This window comes from Rhea pennata, chromosome 1 (assembly GCF_028389875.1).
Source record: "Rhea pennata isolate bPtePen1 chromosome 1, bPtePen1.pri, whole genome shotgun sequence".
NCBI lineage: Eukaryota > Metazoa > Chordata > Aves > Rheiformes > Rheidae > Rhea > Rhea pennata.
Genome location: NC_084663.1, coordinates 187,457,270 through 187,473,642, shown reverse-complemented (window position 1 = coordinate 187,473,642; position 16,373 = coordinate 187,457,270). Strand labels below are relative to the sequence as shown.

At 34.9% G+C, this 16,373-nt stretch overlaps 1 protein-coding gene across 2 annotated transcripts in view; it reads left to right on the top strand.

Annotated features, from left to right (window-relative positions):
• INTS6 (integrator complex subunit 6) overlaps window positions 1–16,373 on the top strand; it is a 47,738-nt gene that overhangs the window by 10,199 nt on the left and 21,166 nt on the right. For both annotated transcript variants that reach the window (XM_062567046.1, XM_062567047.1), the window contains one exon: window positions 10,323–10,412. In XM_062567046.1, the coding sequence (XP_062423030.1) occupies window positions 10,323–10,412 (90 nt within the window). The remainder of the gene's footprint in view (window positions 1–10,322; window positions 10,413–16,373) is intronic.

Here is a 16,373-nt window from a genome sequence, read left to right as displayed (position 1 = left end):
GATTTCAAGTAAGTTCAGAAACCTCCGTGATTTGTCAGCTGATTTATCCAAATTCAGAGTGATTTGACTAGTGATTCATTTACTAATCTGTAGATAGTTGATAAGATGTATCCCTTTATTAAGTGATAGCTTCCATTGCTTTAAAAATAAGTTCCAGATGTGATTATAGTTGTTTTGTTGTTTATATATTTCAATTAATTTCATGCAAAAAAGTTAAACTTGTTTCTTCTAAGATTATCATAAATCTATCACTTCAGTGCTTACATGTTTAAAATATTAGTAGGCTTTTTGTTGTTTTTAATTTTATTGCTATTCACTATTTGGTTATGTGCTGGAGTTCCGTATATATGAAGTCTATTCTACATTTTTCCGAGGATGGCATGTAATGAGCTACTGTCATAAATTGTAAAAGACTCAAGGACTGAATTTTTTAAAACTTATCAAGGACCTCATCTAAACTGGAGCACTTAGGAGTTAATCAAGAAGTTATCACTTACATAATATGTTATTTGGAACTCGATTAAATTTGTTCTTAGATGAAAGGAACAGGACAAAATTTTTATACTAAAGTGGCATTTTGAAACTGTATGATTTAGGACCATTAGTCTCATTGTTTTTCAATGAGTCTTGCGGTTTGAAGTCTAATAGCTTAAATTTTGATGTGTTTTCATCATTCTTGTATTGTTCAGTATGAGCCTAGTCTATAAAAATGCTTCTTTGACATATCTTCTGTTTTCACAGATGCACAATTCAATATAGAGATTTTGTTTTCCAAAATGATCATCTCTTGCATTGAATCTCTGTTATAGGCTGTTTCTGTTACTTTTACAGGGGTGTTTCTTGCAGTTTTTTGTTTGTAGTACAAACTTTGAGTAGAACTGTGAAATGATCGAAGTTGCACAACAGGTAGTTAGATAATCTTTAAGCAGTATATTCAGTGCCAGATTTGGGAATCTAGAATGTTTAAAGTTATGAGCTTCTATAGAAATGATGCTAATGACAGATAATTTTTTGTTGCACATTTCAAGATGGATATGCAATGAAGTAATTATCTGTAGAACTTAAATTTGTAAGCTCAAGCAAAATAAGAAGATAATATACTTTTTCTTTTCTTTTTTATTTTTCTTTTGGGACCAAGGATTTGGGATTTATTTTCTTAGGCAAGTTTTGTCTCCATAGCTCTTTTACTTATAATAGGTGATATTTGATTTGATTTTAGCTTTTGCTGTAGGGCTTTCAGGCCAAGAAGAAACTCTAAGATGACATGGAGCTTTAGCAGTTAATTGGAACCATAAATTGTTACATTTTGTATGTTTAAGCATTGATGTTACATTTTTCAGCAGCTATTTAATAATTTATCCTTTTTTTTTAGTTTCATGACTTTATTTAGTTCTTTACATCTCATACTCTGATCAGGAAGAGGCATTCTTTTGGGGTCTTGCAAACCTTAATATGTCTTTCTGTCTCTCATTCACTTGATAAAATGATTTATATTGAATGGAGGAATAGCAGTATAGACTTTTAAGGTGTTTGTTACAGTCATGGTGGTCTGGTTGCTTTATTGTCTTTTGGTGCTCTGAATATGAGGAGCAAGCAACTTTTTCATCCCGATTTATCCATCCTAACAATGCCAAATCTCCTTTTCTTAAATGGAATTTACATAGCCTGTATTATGAACATAGCTGCTGTTTGAAGAATGCTCCCTTTATTCATATTCTGTAACTGGTGTGCTGATGAGTTTAATATCTGATCTGGATTTAGGAAAAGTGTGCTGTTGCACTGTGCTTTGAAGGAACCTTTTGCTAACCCTGTTTCATGTTACAACTTTTGTTTAAATCTGCAACTCGTTCTGTCACCTGAAATGCAGAAAACTAATCATACTGCAGAAGCAGTGTTCTCACTGCATATGCAGAGATTGCTTAATCTGCTGTTAATCTGTAGTGTCACTCAGAGATGACGTGACAAACATGCAGCTATTTTATAATCTTTCATAGACGTGCCAAATAAGGAACTGTGATTATTGTGTTTCTTGGATGTTGGAGCAACTCTTAGGTATTTGTAATATAGTTAACTAGAAAAGAATTGTCTAGGACATGAAAAATACTTTGCCTATAATAGTCTTGCTATAGCCTGTAGTAAAGGATAATTGTATTCAAATGAATACAGATTTTGGATTCTTTTATCTCATTGAGGGAAAATTCTTTGTGGTAGCCACCATTGCTGCAAAATCCTTTGAATCATTACCCTGACTTTCAGAGTGTGCATGAGTGGAGGAGAAATCAAGGCTGCTTGAATTGTATTCTCCATTTCTTTTGGAGAAAAGACGATGAGTTAATGGAAGTATTAGTTTATCCTTGCTAAATTCTAGGAAAAATTCAATTTTTAAGAAGATAAAATAGTTCTTCTCATCTCTTAACTTCAAAAAAAGAAGGGGGGGAGGGGGTGGAATACAGATGAATGTTTGTGACCAAGGCTCCCAAGTGATGGGGAAATAGAATAAGGGCAACTGGGATCAAAAAAAGCAAAACTGGAATAATAGTGTGTTCTTTTCTTCATTTCAGAAACAGTGAACTATGGGATTAAACCGATTACTTCTAGTTTGTGCTAATACAGTCATTTAACCTTTCTTTAGGTATGCTCATAGAAAGCATACCTAAAGTACAGGTATTTACCTGTACTGTATATTTTGAGACAGTATTCGTACAGAATATGCCTCAGGTTTTTTAATCTCATTGTTATGTGATTAGCACATAAAAGGATATGTTTTATTAACTTTTGCCCCCTCTGCTGGCTAGTTTCAAAATTACAAGGTAAAAATACAAATTTATGTTGATGAGAAACTCTTAATACACAGTTTTAGTCAAATATCAGTTTATTAAAGTTCCTTCTATGGGATTAAAGCTATATTGAAAACTCTGTTAGCTCAATTTATGGGAATTGAATGTTTGGAGCTGGTGTGCTCTCACAAGTCTCATGTCATTCATAATATGCAGTTATCATTGCGGGCTGTTCATTAAAGCTCAGTCAAGACTCATTCAGCATTCATCATACTATTTTCTTTTTCTCATCCCTCAGTGGTAGACGGTTTGTTTTTGCTACCCTGTGTTTAAATTCCTTATGGACTTGGTTAAATCATTGCATATTTAGAAGAGCCAAATCTTTGTGGTTCTTGGGACTACTGAGGGAGCACTTTGAGCTCCTAGCAATCTGCTACTATCATTTGTATTCTGGGTAGCAGTCATTTTCACAACAAGCAGTGAAACACTCTTCTTTCAGGTAGAATAAGTCTTTATGGAACTCTATCAAATTACCCTTACTTAATAGGAGATTACGTTACCTGTGTTCTTCCTGAAGCCTCTCTTTAAGGGTGAGGTAGTATTCCCACCTGCTGAGCTTGAAAGGATGGAAGGGCATGAGTGCTCACATCTTGGATACCTCAGGGATAACAAAAAGGTTTCAGTGTTGTGATAGAGAATGTGTGTCTGTACCACAGACATTCATGGACTGCAGAACATGAAGAACTAGAGTTAATGGTAAATAGCCTCCCTCTGTTCTTTATCTCTTTCAGAAAAATATGGGCCTTTTTCGTGGAGGTACTGGAATTCCTGAATACTATTTTGCTAGGTTATTCCATAAGGCTGCAGTCTTATCTTTTTCGATATTGAAAAAGGTATCAAAAAGATTTCTGTTTTACATTAAATTTCTTCCATTAGAGACTAGATAACAGACTTCAGAACACTTGTATCTTGGGAAAGACTCAAAATGGTTAGTTTAGCTTTCATAAAAACTTTCTTGTGAGGCTGCTTAAAATGATCCTGAAATTCATCTACTGTACAAATATTTGATATTCTAGTAGTAACTTAGAGCTACTACCATTGCAAAGTTTTAGTATCTTTTGAATTATCAGCAGGGAGTGTAATAAAATCTTAGCAAAACATGCATGAAGCCTGGCTTGTTAGAGAGATCTTCATCATGTGCAGAATTGAAGTATATTCTTCAGCTTGTAGTTATTCAGACTGAAATCACTGGGGTCTATCTGACACTTACGAAGTGGTTCCCATTTGTGGAATCAGTTTCAATTCCAAGACAGCCATAATGAAGACAATTAAATGCAGTTTTAAAGCTTTTTTTTCGGGCAGCATCAGTCCCTTGGATAACACCATGATGTAATTCCTAGGTACTTTGTTTCAGCAGACTTTCCTTTCATAACTTGTCTGGTTGCAGAATCATGGAGCTTCTGTGGGGTATTCGGTGAGAAATCAGCCAGTAATGCTCTGGCAGACCCCGACTGCCATTCTTGCTCTTTCCTCCCCCCCCCCCCCCAGCATGTTGTTCTTTGCATTTTGGAAAGTCAGTGAGTATCACAGTGTGTTTGTGCTAAATATTAGATGATATGCAGCATAGCTTCCTCTGGGAAAGCTGCTATTTAGAGCCAGTTTGCTTCTTAACAAGTAGTAGGAAAGAATTTACTATTCTACTGAAGTAGAAAGTGTGTTAATCTCTTGAGTGCTATGTACTGTGTATGTATATGTGCATAGTTATGGTGCATGTCTCTATATATTAAAAATACCTTAAAAGCAAAGTAGTTTCTAGTAATGGTTGTATAGCCAATTAGTCACTAAAATACTAACAAGATCCCAATATATTCAGCTGTGTTTGGAACTTGGAAATGGTTATGTGAATGCCTAAAATAGAATTGAATGCAGCTTTTCATGACTATATTGATTGGTTTTACAGGGATAATGGGCAATAGTGAAAACTGCTAAGAACGTAAGTGGAACAGATAAGTTGAACAAGGTGCTACAGCTCTTATGTAGCTGATTATCAGAGCATGGAGCAATTGTCACGTACCTCATGACTGATATTACTGAAATATAAAATGAGGTATCAGCATATTACTATGATAGACTTTTGACGTTTGTTTTAGACTACTGAAATTCAAATTTGGTCTAATGGTATTTTTATACTGTTACCAGTTTAGAATTCTAGTTATGAATATAAAGCATCTAGCATCAAAACTAACAATTCTGTTGCAATTCTGATTTCTTTCTAGATTTCTTTTAAATCGACTGTTTTTGAGCAGTTACTGCTCACAGATTCTCATGATCAATTACGAGAATCCTTACCTATTAAATCTGGGGGGCAAATGGATTGAAAAATCTGATAGTGCACTCTTCTACTTCCTAGTCAGATAACTAAGTTCACTTTGCTGACTGTTAGGGCTGATACTTCTGAAAGTAAGAAGAGGCTATTGAGATAATTTGATGTATGATAGATGTGCAAGAGAACTTTTATTCTTCTTTTAAATGCCATGATATAGTAAATGAAAGCTTTCATTTTTAGATACCTCATCACGATCTTAAAATAAGTGCAAGGACTGTTTTTGTGTAAGCTTTTTCCCCAGTGACTAGCAGTATGTTCAGTTAACAATGCGTAGCTTTTCAGTTTACTCATTTTATTCATCAGTCTATTCAGTTTAATTTCAACTTCAAGCCTTTGGATTTTCCTTAGGTGTGAAACTTTAGCATTACTGGATACTTTTTCTATCATAGGTTCTCATTGAACAGGTAATTTTTAGTCTCTTTGACTTGTTCTTTTTATAAGTCATGTTTTTGTCTCAGCTATTTCTTTTGAACACTTCTGACTTTGAAAGTAATATTTAACTGTGTGTGTGACGTAACAGTAGTCTTCAATCAAATTTCTCTTGTTTTATATTTCATATTTGCACATCCAAGGACCACAACTGCTTTTTAATTACTTTATCTGTGTGCCTTGAGGAAGGAAAAGAATCTGTGGATGTATTCATCAGTCATGCTGAAACTAGTTAGTAAACTCATTTGGCTGTGAAAGCCAATTTGTAGTTTTGACAGTTATCCAGATAATAATGTCACTTGATAGTTTCATATGCTTCTGGCACAATGAAGGCTCCTTCTCAGGATGTTGCACAAACCACGTTGGCCAAGGTGTGCCTCTTACTGTGACTGGAGAGAACTATCTGTTGACAAGGAGGTTTTTAAGGTCCTCAGCGCTTGCTTCATTTTGTGTTATGTGACCACAGAACTACTTCATCTGGAGACAGAAGAAATGGTGACTAGTGAAACACAGTTGCTTTGTAATTCGGGAAAAATAGTTACAAAGCTATTAAATTGTTCAGAAGAATTCATGTTGCTTAACAGTTATGTAGATTTAGGGCTTTGAATATCTTGACCTGGTCTTTACTCTGTTTTTAAATAGCTTTCTACCCAAAACAAATGTGTGGAGTGTTTGTCTCTTTACACGTCTGTTCTTGAGAAGGCAGATTGTAAGTGAATGAAAAGACTTCTCATACTGCTTTCTAACACCACGTGGTTTAATAGAATGATCAAAAATTAAAACCTGCGCTGCTTTTTCATTGGTACCTTTTTTCATTGCTGCAAGAAGCCTTCAGAAGGAAGCATGTGTTATTCAAGGAAACTTGCAGTCAGATGACTCTACAAGATCTTTGGACTAAAATGAATATTAAATGAGCCGATTTGCCTATATGACGGGTTTAACTGAAGTCCCTGTAAGAGCTAGTTGCCATTGAATTTTCAGAAAGAAAAATAATATTTAGTTTTTCCAAGGTACTTTTTTTAATAAGCAAGTACATTTTAAATAAGCAAATGAAGTTTAGGAGAATACTTAAAAATACCTTTCCTTTTGTTGTAGCTTGAGTAGTAAATTAAGACTCAAACTGCCACAGTTTAAATACAGCAATTGAGTTTCTAGGCTTTAAAATGTTTATCGACTGTCAATGGTTGTAATCTATCTGACAAGAGCTAACATAGAAACAGAAATATCTTTGCTTATGGGCAGATAAATAGAATAAGACTTTATAATGCTGGCATAAATTGTGAGCAAGGCTCTTATGTTTCCCAGACATTGATACTGAGGCTGAGTTGATGTTTACCCTACTTAAAGAACTTGGTGTTTTGTGTGTTTCACACTATTGATATTTCATTTTCCTGTTTAGGAATGTCAGATACTGTTAAAAATTTGGTACTGAATTATTTTTGCTTTTGACATGAACAAAAGCTCATGGTGATTAGTTGTAAGAACAAGTTGTAAGCAGATCTATTGATATTTATACTTAACCTTCAATTGTATACTGGACTAATTTCCAGTACATCTCAGCCTATCTGTAACTTGCCAAAGAACTGGTAATTGTGCTGTCACTGTTTCACTGATTATAACTAAAATACTTGAGTTATGTTGAACTGATTTCATATATATTCACAGTCAATGGTGTAGCTATGTATTTTAAAGATTATGTTATTTCTAAGACATGTAAATTCAGTGTTTTATTATAACAGTTCATTTCAACAGCAAGGAAAATGGAAAATAATATGATCAGCTCAAAATGGGAAATGAGATTCTAAAACAGTAATTGACAGAGTACTGCACCTTATAAAAATGTGATGTGCTTAAGTCTTTTGGAATGTCCTTTTGCCAAATACTAAAACATTTCTGAATTCTGATAATTTACGTGAATAAGGGTTTTTTTTGTTTTTTTGTTTTTTATAACTGAATGCCTGACATAATGCTGATTTTTATACCTTTCTATGGATAAGGTGAGAAGAGTCAAAAGAATCAGTGGTCTCCTTTAAAAATTAATGATGTTGAAATTTTTTTGTGAAAAATAGGAAACTTCTTAAATAGAACTTTCAACTAAAATTCTTCCTCCCTGATATATATTTTTATTGTTTCTGCTCCTTTAGGTGGAACATAGATATTCATTTCATGTTTCTGAATTGCATGCAATTGTGAATTAAGACCATGTGAAAGGCATGGTCTCTTGTCTTTGAATTGATTTAATCGCTTCTTTTTAGAGAGGACAATATTTACAGCTGTATGGATGAACTAAAAATTACTATATTTTCACATGTATCTAGTAAAGAAGAGATTTCCAAGGGAAAGTTTCTCTTATTACTTACTGTGGTATGTAGTATTCAGCCACAGTGCATTGCCAGTCTTTCTGCAGTTAACCAGTAGATTATACATGTGAAAATATGACAGATCTTTTTGATCAGAGATTCTCAAATCAATTGTTACTCTGGCTATAAATGAACATTGTTTTTGTTTTAGGAAGACTAGATTCTTGCTTTTGTTTACATTCTTGACTTAGTATCTTGGACATCATCTCTTTTACAGTTAAAATGCTTGTGAAATTAGTCAGAAGAGAGTCTGAAGCTGAAGTTGGTATTCAGCAAGTCTTTCTCAGACTTCTTTCTTGGAGCTGAAGCTTAGAACCTCTATTTCATTTGTTATAATTTCATAATCATTCTGAGCCCAAAGTGTTTAAATTTGAAGCTTAAATTTTAGATACATAAAATGGTAAAGAATATAATAAGGGTACAAAAAAACATTTAAGAAAATAAGGCTAGCAGGAGAGTAGGGGTTGTCAGAGTTGTTTTTAGTATTCATACTAAAGTTATAAATTGCACAAGAGTAAGTTGCACTAGAAGAACATTATCTATAATGTTCTAAATCTAAAATCACAAGTTTATTCTCTTTTTGCTATCATTTAGTAGTTATAGAATCAAAGTATTTCTTTTGTCTTCTGTGTTGAAGAGAATATCCTTTCCCTCAAGTTAGAAACTCCATTTTAAATATTATTCCAGTGCAACACAGTTAGCTTCCAGCTGATACTTCGCAGTGAGTTACTAGTATGGCAGAACCATAACTTCTTAAGAGTTAAATAAGACTAAATTTTCGTGAGACTATTTTAATTAAAATCAAGTTTATTTGAGAGTTTTCAAATTATTCTGAGTAATTGTTTAAATTAGATTATAAAATAGCTTACCTTTTGTGGAAGAGACTGATCTTTACTGATAAATTTCTATTTTTTATGTTTTTTTCTTTAGTAATTATGTGTCATATTAAGAGAAATCTTATTTTCACAAAGTTTTGGGAAAACATTGAGCAAATAATCTATACTTCAATTTTTCCGTTCGCCTGTAGTAAATTGTAAGATGTTGCCACTTAGAATTAATAGGTGTTAATAAAAAGTCTTCTCAAATCCGTTTTTTAAATCTCCTTTAATACAAAGGATCACTTTCTCATTTTGTGTTTAGAATGGAAGTATCACCATACTGAATTTCAATTACATTTAGTAAGAGATATCTAATTTTAAGCGGCAACATCTCCTTAGTTTTGGAGTGAATTAAAAGTATTCATGAGATAGTTTCTGTTTATGTCAGTAAATAGTTGTTTCTGATTGTTGACTTTGTTTATATACTGATTATGGCAGCAAAGGTTAATGAAATAGGAAACTTCAAACGTGTAGTAAAGGGTAGTCAGATTAATGGTGCAGTGCCTTTCCAGACATAATCTCAGACAAAATTGGCAAAAAAGACATGTATTTTGGTAGGCTTTTGGTCTAGTTATACCTTTATTCATTGTTTTCTGAAGAAGAAAAATAAAGCCTCAAACTTGGGAATGAAGAGAGACTAGGAGCCATTAAAAGTTTGTGATGGCCTTTATGCCTTTTCTGTCTTCAATCTTAGCTAGAGTGAAATGTGCTTACTCAGCTTGGATTTGGTATGTCTATGGATTACTTTAAAATTCTTTTCTTTTGGGAGGCATTGAAGACTCTTAGCATACTGGCAGTAGAAATAGGAAGTGCCAAAAGCAAACCAAATCTTTTTGTTACTATTAAACAGGTTGAACAGCTTTGTCAGTGGTATCAGAGAATGTCTTACCTTGTATATGCTTGTATCTTAAATGATTCATGTAGAATTTTTTTTTTCCTAGTATTTAAGTTGTTTCTGAAGTTAAGTGTTGCATGCATGAAAGAACTGATTGGGTCAGAACATAATGAGGGCTATTCAATTCAAAATTTTCCTTCGTACACAGAGCATTATTTCTTAACTGTAGGATCACGATCTCAAGGTACTACGAAAGTGCTTTAGTTGGTCACCCAGTAATTAAATCAAGCACAAAAATCATCTCTGGAGTAACGCAAATTAGAAGTAGTTCTGGTCTGAAGAGGATGTTTGTCCTTTAAGTAGCTACAAGGTTTTTTTGAATTCTGCAGTATGTATTGTTCTTGAAGGCCTATAATAACATTTTTGACACATTATTTGCATTTATTGAATGTAAGTATCTAGCTTTAGGTGACCAAACTGTAATAAGACGGATAAACCCGTTGCGCTGTACTGTTGTATATGGCAATAAAGGCTTTCTTAGGGCCTCATCCTTTTGCCAGTGGGTATTAATGACAGTTTAAGAACTGAACAGAAACTCAAAAATTTGTTACAGCATTTTTAATGAAATTGCTTTCCTTCCCCTCCCCTCCCTTTTAGGGAAGAAACCCCTTTTTTCTGGAGCCAGCAATAATTATAACAGTTACAGATGGGAGTAAATTAACTACGACCAGTGGGATACAGGAAGAGGTAAGATCTGACCTTAATTTACAGTGAACTATACCAAACACTGCATTAGAGTGCTGTTACAGTAGGATCATGAATGACTCTTCTAAAGTATGCTTGTTAATTGCTTAAACTTGCATGATTTTTCCTTCAACTTGAGATAATTTTATGCAGTAGTACTACAAAAATCTGAATAGCTCTTTTTTTCTTATCACGTGAACTTCTGGCAGAAGCATGTAGTACAACTTTTGTTCCATTTAGTTGACTCATTGTTTCATTGTTTCTATTGAATGAGGTCATGGCTTTTCAAATATGTTAGCAAAATAAATTGATTTCTGTGAAGCGTGTATATCTTTAAATGGTGTAGATGTACAATCTTTGCAAATAGACCCAAAGTAATGTAGTGATTTCACGAAGGATGGTGGCCACTAGGGAACAGATGAAACACACACTTCTTTCACAGAGGTCCCTTCAGTTATTACTGATTGTAACGTCCTTATCTAAAATAAGAGCTGAAGAATGTATCTCAAATTAAATTTGTAGAACAATTTAAAACACCGGATCTTAATAAACTGAAGTACCTGTTCAGACCTGTAGCAAACTCGAAGCTGAGACACTGAACAATTTTAATAGCAGCTATAAAAAGTCTACGAAGTATAAGTTATTGGCTGCATTGGCTGTTGAATTCTTTCCTTGAAAAGATGGAGGTGCTCTCTTAGGATATGGCTGGTCTAACTGCCTCACACTGACACTCCAAGCAACAGGAGAAAAAAACAATGAGGCTCTTTTCCTTTTTCAGAGAAATGACTAATAATATCCAAAGGACTATTCTGAAACTTAAAGAAGGGATTCAGACTTTTCCATGTAGTAGACCACATTTGAATAAACAGATTAGCTTGTTGGGCATCACTGTTCATTAATTATTCAAATTCTTCTATTACTTTGTTGTATTGCATTTTTACAGCATTTACAGAAGTTTTATTTTATGGAAAGGTGGTATGTGAGTATTTTTGTAATGCGTCTGACTTTTTCAAAGCCAAGTCGCATATATAATTCTATAAGGTCTACTAACAAATAGCCATAGCCACTAACTGAAAGGGCATTCCTGGATCCAAGATATCAGGTAGCTATTTGTATAAAACCTCATTTTCACTGTGTTTTTTTTAAATCCAAAAAACTGTTGTCAGCTGAGTCCAGTGATTGATTGAGTGTGATCCAAAATACTGAGTAGAATAGCAGCATCATATCTGTCCTGATTCTCAGTTTGCTAGTGGTAAACATTTACACTTCTACAACATGTCGTACTGCTACTGGGTTTTTTTTTGTTTGTTTGGGTTTTTTTTTTTTTTTTGTTTTTTGTTTTTTTGAACAGCCAATTGGGTAAGCAGTGGGCTTCAAATGCTTAATGCTATTTCACCTTAGACTTTACCAAAAGACTTTTTCTTACGGTCAGGTGATCACTTGCTCACACATCTGTATCTTTAATGCAAGTTGTAGTGAGATGTGCATTTTCTATCTGCTTTCTAAATCTGCATTGGAGCTTGGATCTTGCGCAATGTTGACCTTTGGGTGTGTATACACTAGTGTTTTACAGCTTCATGACCAAAAAAAAGGGGGGGAGGGGCTTACAAGATCTGATGATTGCTAAACTACATTCTAGAGAGGCAGCATTTGCCCAGCCAGTGATAGTGGACTTATGATTTCTTGGTAAATGAGCAAACTCAAAGGCATGTTGTCTTCTGGGGAAGATGCAAGTAAGCACTATTCTTACTTTCTGCAAAACAAAATACAAGATTCTTTGAGTGCTTTTCTGTATGTATTTACAGGATATGTATTTCATACCTAGTGCTGGATGTGTGTCGTTATTTATTTATTTATTTATTGCTGTATGTGTTATTAATGGGGACATCCCTAACACTGTCAAAGAGCAGGGGAACAAAGCATCCAAGGAGATTGTCTTTCAGAGATGGTCTTTTGCTTTTGTCAACATGTGTCCTCTTGATCAGAATTTTTCTTAGTGTTGCTCGAGTGTCCTTTGCAATCACCTCTCATGTTGAACATGTAGAAAGCACAATTTATACAGTGCCATTTTAGTTCTTTTCAATCACTCTGTTGATATAGAAGTCTGTTGTTGCTATTTTGTTCAGTAACAAAGGTTTTTCAGTCATTTGCAGATGTCTGTTCTGTTCCTCTGAGTTTGACTTTGGAAGCTGTTCAGAGGTGGTTTTGGAAATGATCATATCCCACTGAGTGATTATGGCAACAGGTGTTTTTACTTCCTGTGTAAAGTTTTTTATGAACTAAAGCAGTATGATTTTAGTTCTTTTAAAATCTTATGTACCAGGGAACTGTCAGAATTTTGGTTTTGGAAAGTCTGTGAAGACAGTATAGGACCAGGAGGCAAGTTTTCTCAGAACTGTTATTCAGATTTGCATTCTTACCAATGAAATTGGCTTTATCACTGTGGGAACCTGAAAATTTTGTCACTTGCCCCAGTGTGAAGCAGCCAAGCAGAGTTTCAGAATTCTAACCTAATTCTTAGGATTTCTTGTCCCTTTGTAGAATTTAGTATGGTTCTTGCAGATAATGAGCCTAGCCACTCAGCAGTACCTTTTCTCTGATGGATGTGGTTCCATCACATCTCTGAAGAAAAGAAATGATATGATCTATTCAGTTGTCATCTCCACCAGCACAAGTTAATAGGGTTTTCAATCCTGTCCCTTCTGGCACTGACTTCTAATACACTGATACTAATGTACTGAGATTGCCAGCATCAGTCATACAGTCAGCATTGTGTGTTGACTCAATTCTTTTCTGGATTTGCTTGTCCCCGTTATAACTTGAACAGATGGTCTCATATTGTTGGATTACCATCATTAATTATTGATCTCATGTTATAGATTCCTCTGGGGGGGTGGGGGGAGGAGGTAGGGGCTTTCCTTTCTGGTATGGTCCTTCAGATTTGTTCTTAGCCCTTTCCCAATCTTAGCCCTTCCCAGACCAAAACTGGGTTCTTGACCCACTGATATTTTCCAAAGCGTGATTATACAAACAAAAGACATGAGCAATCTATCTTGTCTTCTGTTACCATTCTTCTTATATTCCCATTAAAAGAGTCTTGGGAAAGACTCTGGATCCCTCATCCCAGAACTGTTGCACTGTCGCACTGATCCTTTCAAGGACTAATCGTCTTGCTTCCCTACTGTAATAACAGTAACAAGTGGCAAGATCCTGCTCACTTTCAAGAGTGATCGGGAATTGTTTTTAATAGTAATTCCTCTTCAGCAGAAATACTGGTTTCTGATCAGCTCAGCAAAAAATGTGGCAGAGCCCTTTCATACTATGTTGTTCTTCATCCATGTTGAAAAATATGCAGATAGTATTCTGACAAAAGACATTAAGATCCTCTTTCATCTGATCCATTTGTTATGATCGGCTGTTTCTTCAAAGCCTCTGAAATTTAGTAGAGATAGGAACTGATAAACAAAGATATACTCCTTAGTGGTTCTTTATCACTTTCTATGACCCATTATTAAGTAGACAGAAGCATTAATTATTGAATAAGCATTCAGAATACTTTTTCCTATTGACTCTAGATAATTCTTGCTAGTCTTGGTTATGTTCTACTAGCTCATGCAGCTCTGATTCATTACCCTCCTGAATGACATCCAGCAGTTCAATCTAAAAAGAGTAATTTTGCTCCTTATCTTGCATCTCAGCTTCTATTGAATTTATGGGCACCTTGTCACAGCATGTGATACTGAACCCCAGTGCTCTTGATGTATGAATACAGCATAACTGTCAACTCTATGTACACTTGTTCAAAGTACAAGTACTAGAGGAAATCCTCTAGTATCAGGATGGCAGAATGTATCATGCTGTTGATGTGGTGTGGTAGTTGGCCTGGTGTCTCTGTGATTTTAAGTTATCTCCTGTGGAAGACCAAACTGTGGCACTCTTATCTCTGGACAGAAGAAGACAGGAAAACTTAAATCTGTCATTTCCTAAGGATCTAAGTAGGTTTTTTTAGCCTCTTAGGGGCCTGTTTTCTCAGGTGGACTTGAACCTTATTCTCCATCCTTAGTCCTTCTGTCCTCTAATGATGAAATACTGTATTTGTTTGGAATGTGAGATGTACCTTCCCTTTATATGGGTACAAGAAAAGCTTGAGGAAGCCTACTTACAGATACATTTATTTTTTAACTATGAAAAGACGAGTTCTCTAATGTAATGCTGATGTAGCTTTTATTTAACGTAGAGACTCTAGGATCCTCTGAATGATGTTTTTGAGGACTTCAGACTGCTTCTACTTAGGATAGCATGAATGGAAGTATAGACAAGTGCTTAAAGACCTGCTCAGCAGTAACTGGGTTCTTTAAGATGTCTTCATGCAACAGATTGTCCTCCAACCCCTTTCATTCATTTCTTGAACATTTTAGTGAATTTAAAGGCTGAGAAAAAGAAGGGCATAAAGTACACCATGTTATCTTAAAATAGCATTATGGCATTCTGGAGTGGCAGGGCTTATGTATGCTCTTACAAACAAGTGTTAAAACAAATCTGTTTTTCGGTACTAAACTGTGAGGATGCTTATGTGTGATTATAGATAGACAATATGTTGAAGACCATTGCTCCCTTTCACTTGTTCAGTCTATCTTTTTCACAACAACCAATACAAAAGTCAAAGCAGAGCAAGCGGCTTGTGTGCTTCCATGTTGATATATGAATGAGGAAAGGGAAATAAGTTGCAAGATGGACTGCAAGATAGCCCATCTTATTTTCTGTTGGGTTACTGTGGTAATACCAGTTAAAATAATAAACTAGAGATGAAAAGGCTAAGTTACTAAGCTCTGTGAAGAACGGGGCCTGGATTGAATGTATATCTTCTCTGACAACATGGATGCTAAATTAAATATTAGATTAAACTGTGGGGAAGGAAGTGAGGACATTTGTCTTGAAATGCTGATAGTTTTTAATGTCAGCTTGGACATTGAAGACATTTCTGATAATATGTACGTAATGCAGTGGCCTCCTCCTGAGAACTTAGAACTGTTTTTTTGATTCACGCAGTATAACTGGCTGAGCCAAGATTTTATAGTTTGAGATAAACTGAACTGAGAATAGCGTTTGTGCAGGATCCTTTGGGTCTTTGTCCATATACCTCAGCAGTCTGAGCTATGCCTGAAGAAGTAGAATGCTGTTTTGTGGGTATGCCTTCCAGGGGAAATGTACTCTGCAGAGCTTGTAAATGCTGCTTTTCTGTTGCTCAGAACCTTGTAGGAAAGTTGGTGAATGTTGTTCGTTAATAATAGTCGCAAGTGAGGACAGCGTAGTGCTTGCAACTGAACTCTCTTACAGTCAGGATTCTGGGCCGCTTACTAGGAATGTGGCTGTTCTTTTAACTGAGTTTCCTTTGCCAGGTAGGCTTTGCTGGCTATTTGTATGAGGGGAAAGACATGCCTATAAATCAGTAATAAGCCAGACACTTAGCTGAGTACTCTTTGACCAATTTCACATGAAACATTTGGGGGAAATACTGCTCTTATGTGTGTTAACTGCTTGCATCAGCAAAAGCAGGAATTCAAGAGAGAAACTATCAAGTAGGCTGAAGAATCGAAAGTGTTCTGATGCTTCCTCATATGTTACAAGAGTGGATTTGTCACGTTTGTTCCAGGCTTTGACATTGCATCAATAAATTGATTATTCTTCAAAAAACATGATTTTTTTTCCCCGATGTAAGATTTTTTCCCCAATGTTCTTCTATTTTTTTAAAATAAAAATTCTTCTTTTTCAGTAGTTTGTTGCAAACTCCTTAGGTAATTAGTATGAACTAAATGAAGGCAATTTGTCATGTTAGTTTTTGCAGATTTAAAAACTTTAATTTGTGGACATGTATCAAGATTTGAAACAGACTGATAGTTTCCTTTGGTAACGTAGCATAACATAACAAGATTTAGTATTGGATTTTATTTTTTTTTTATGTTG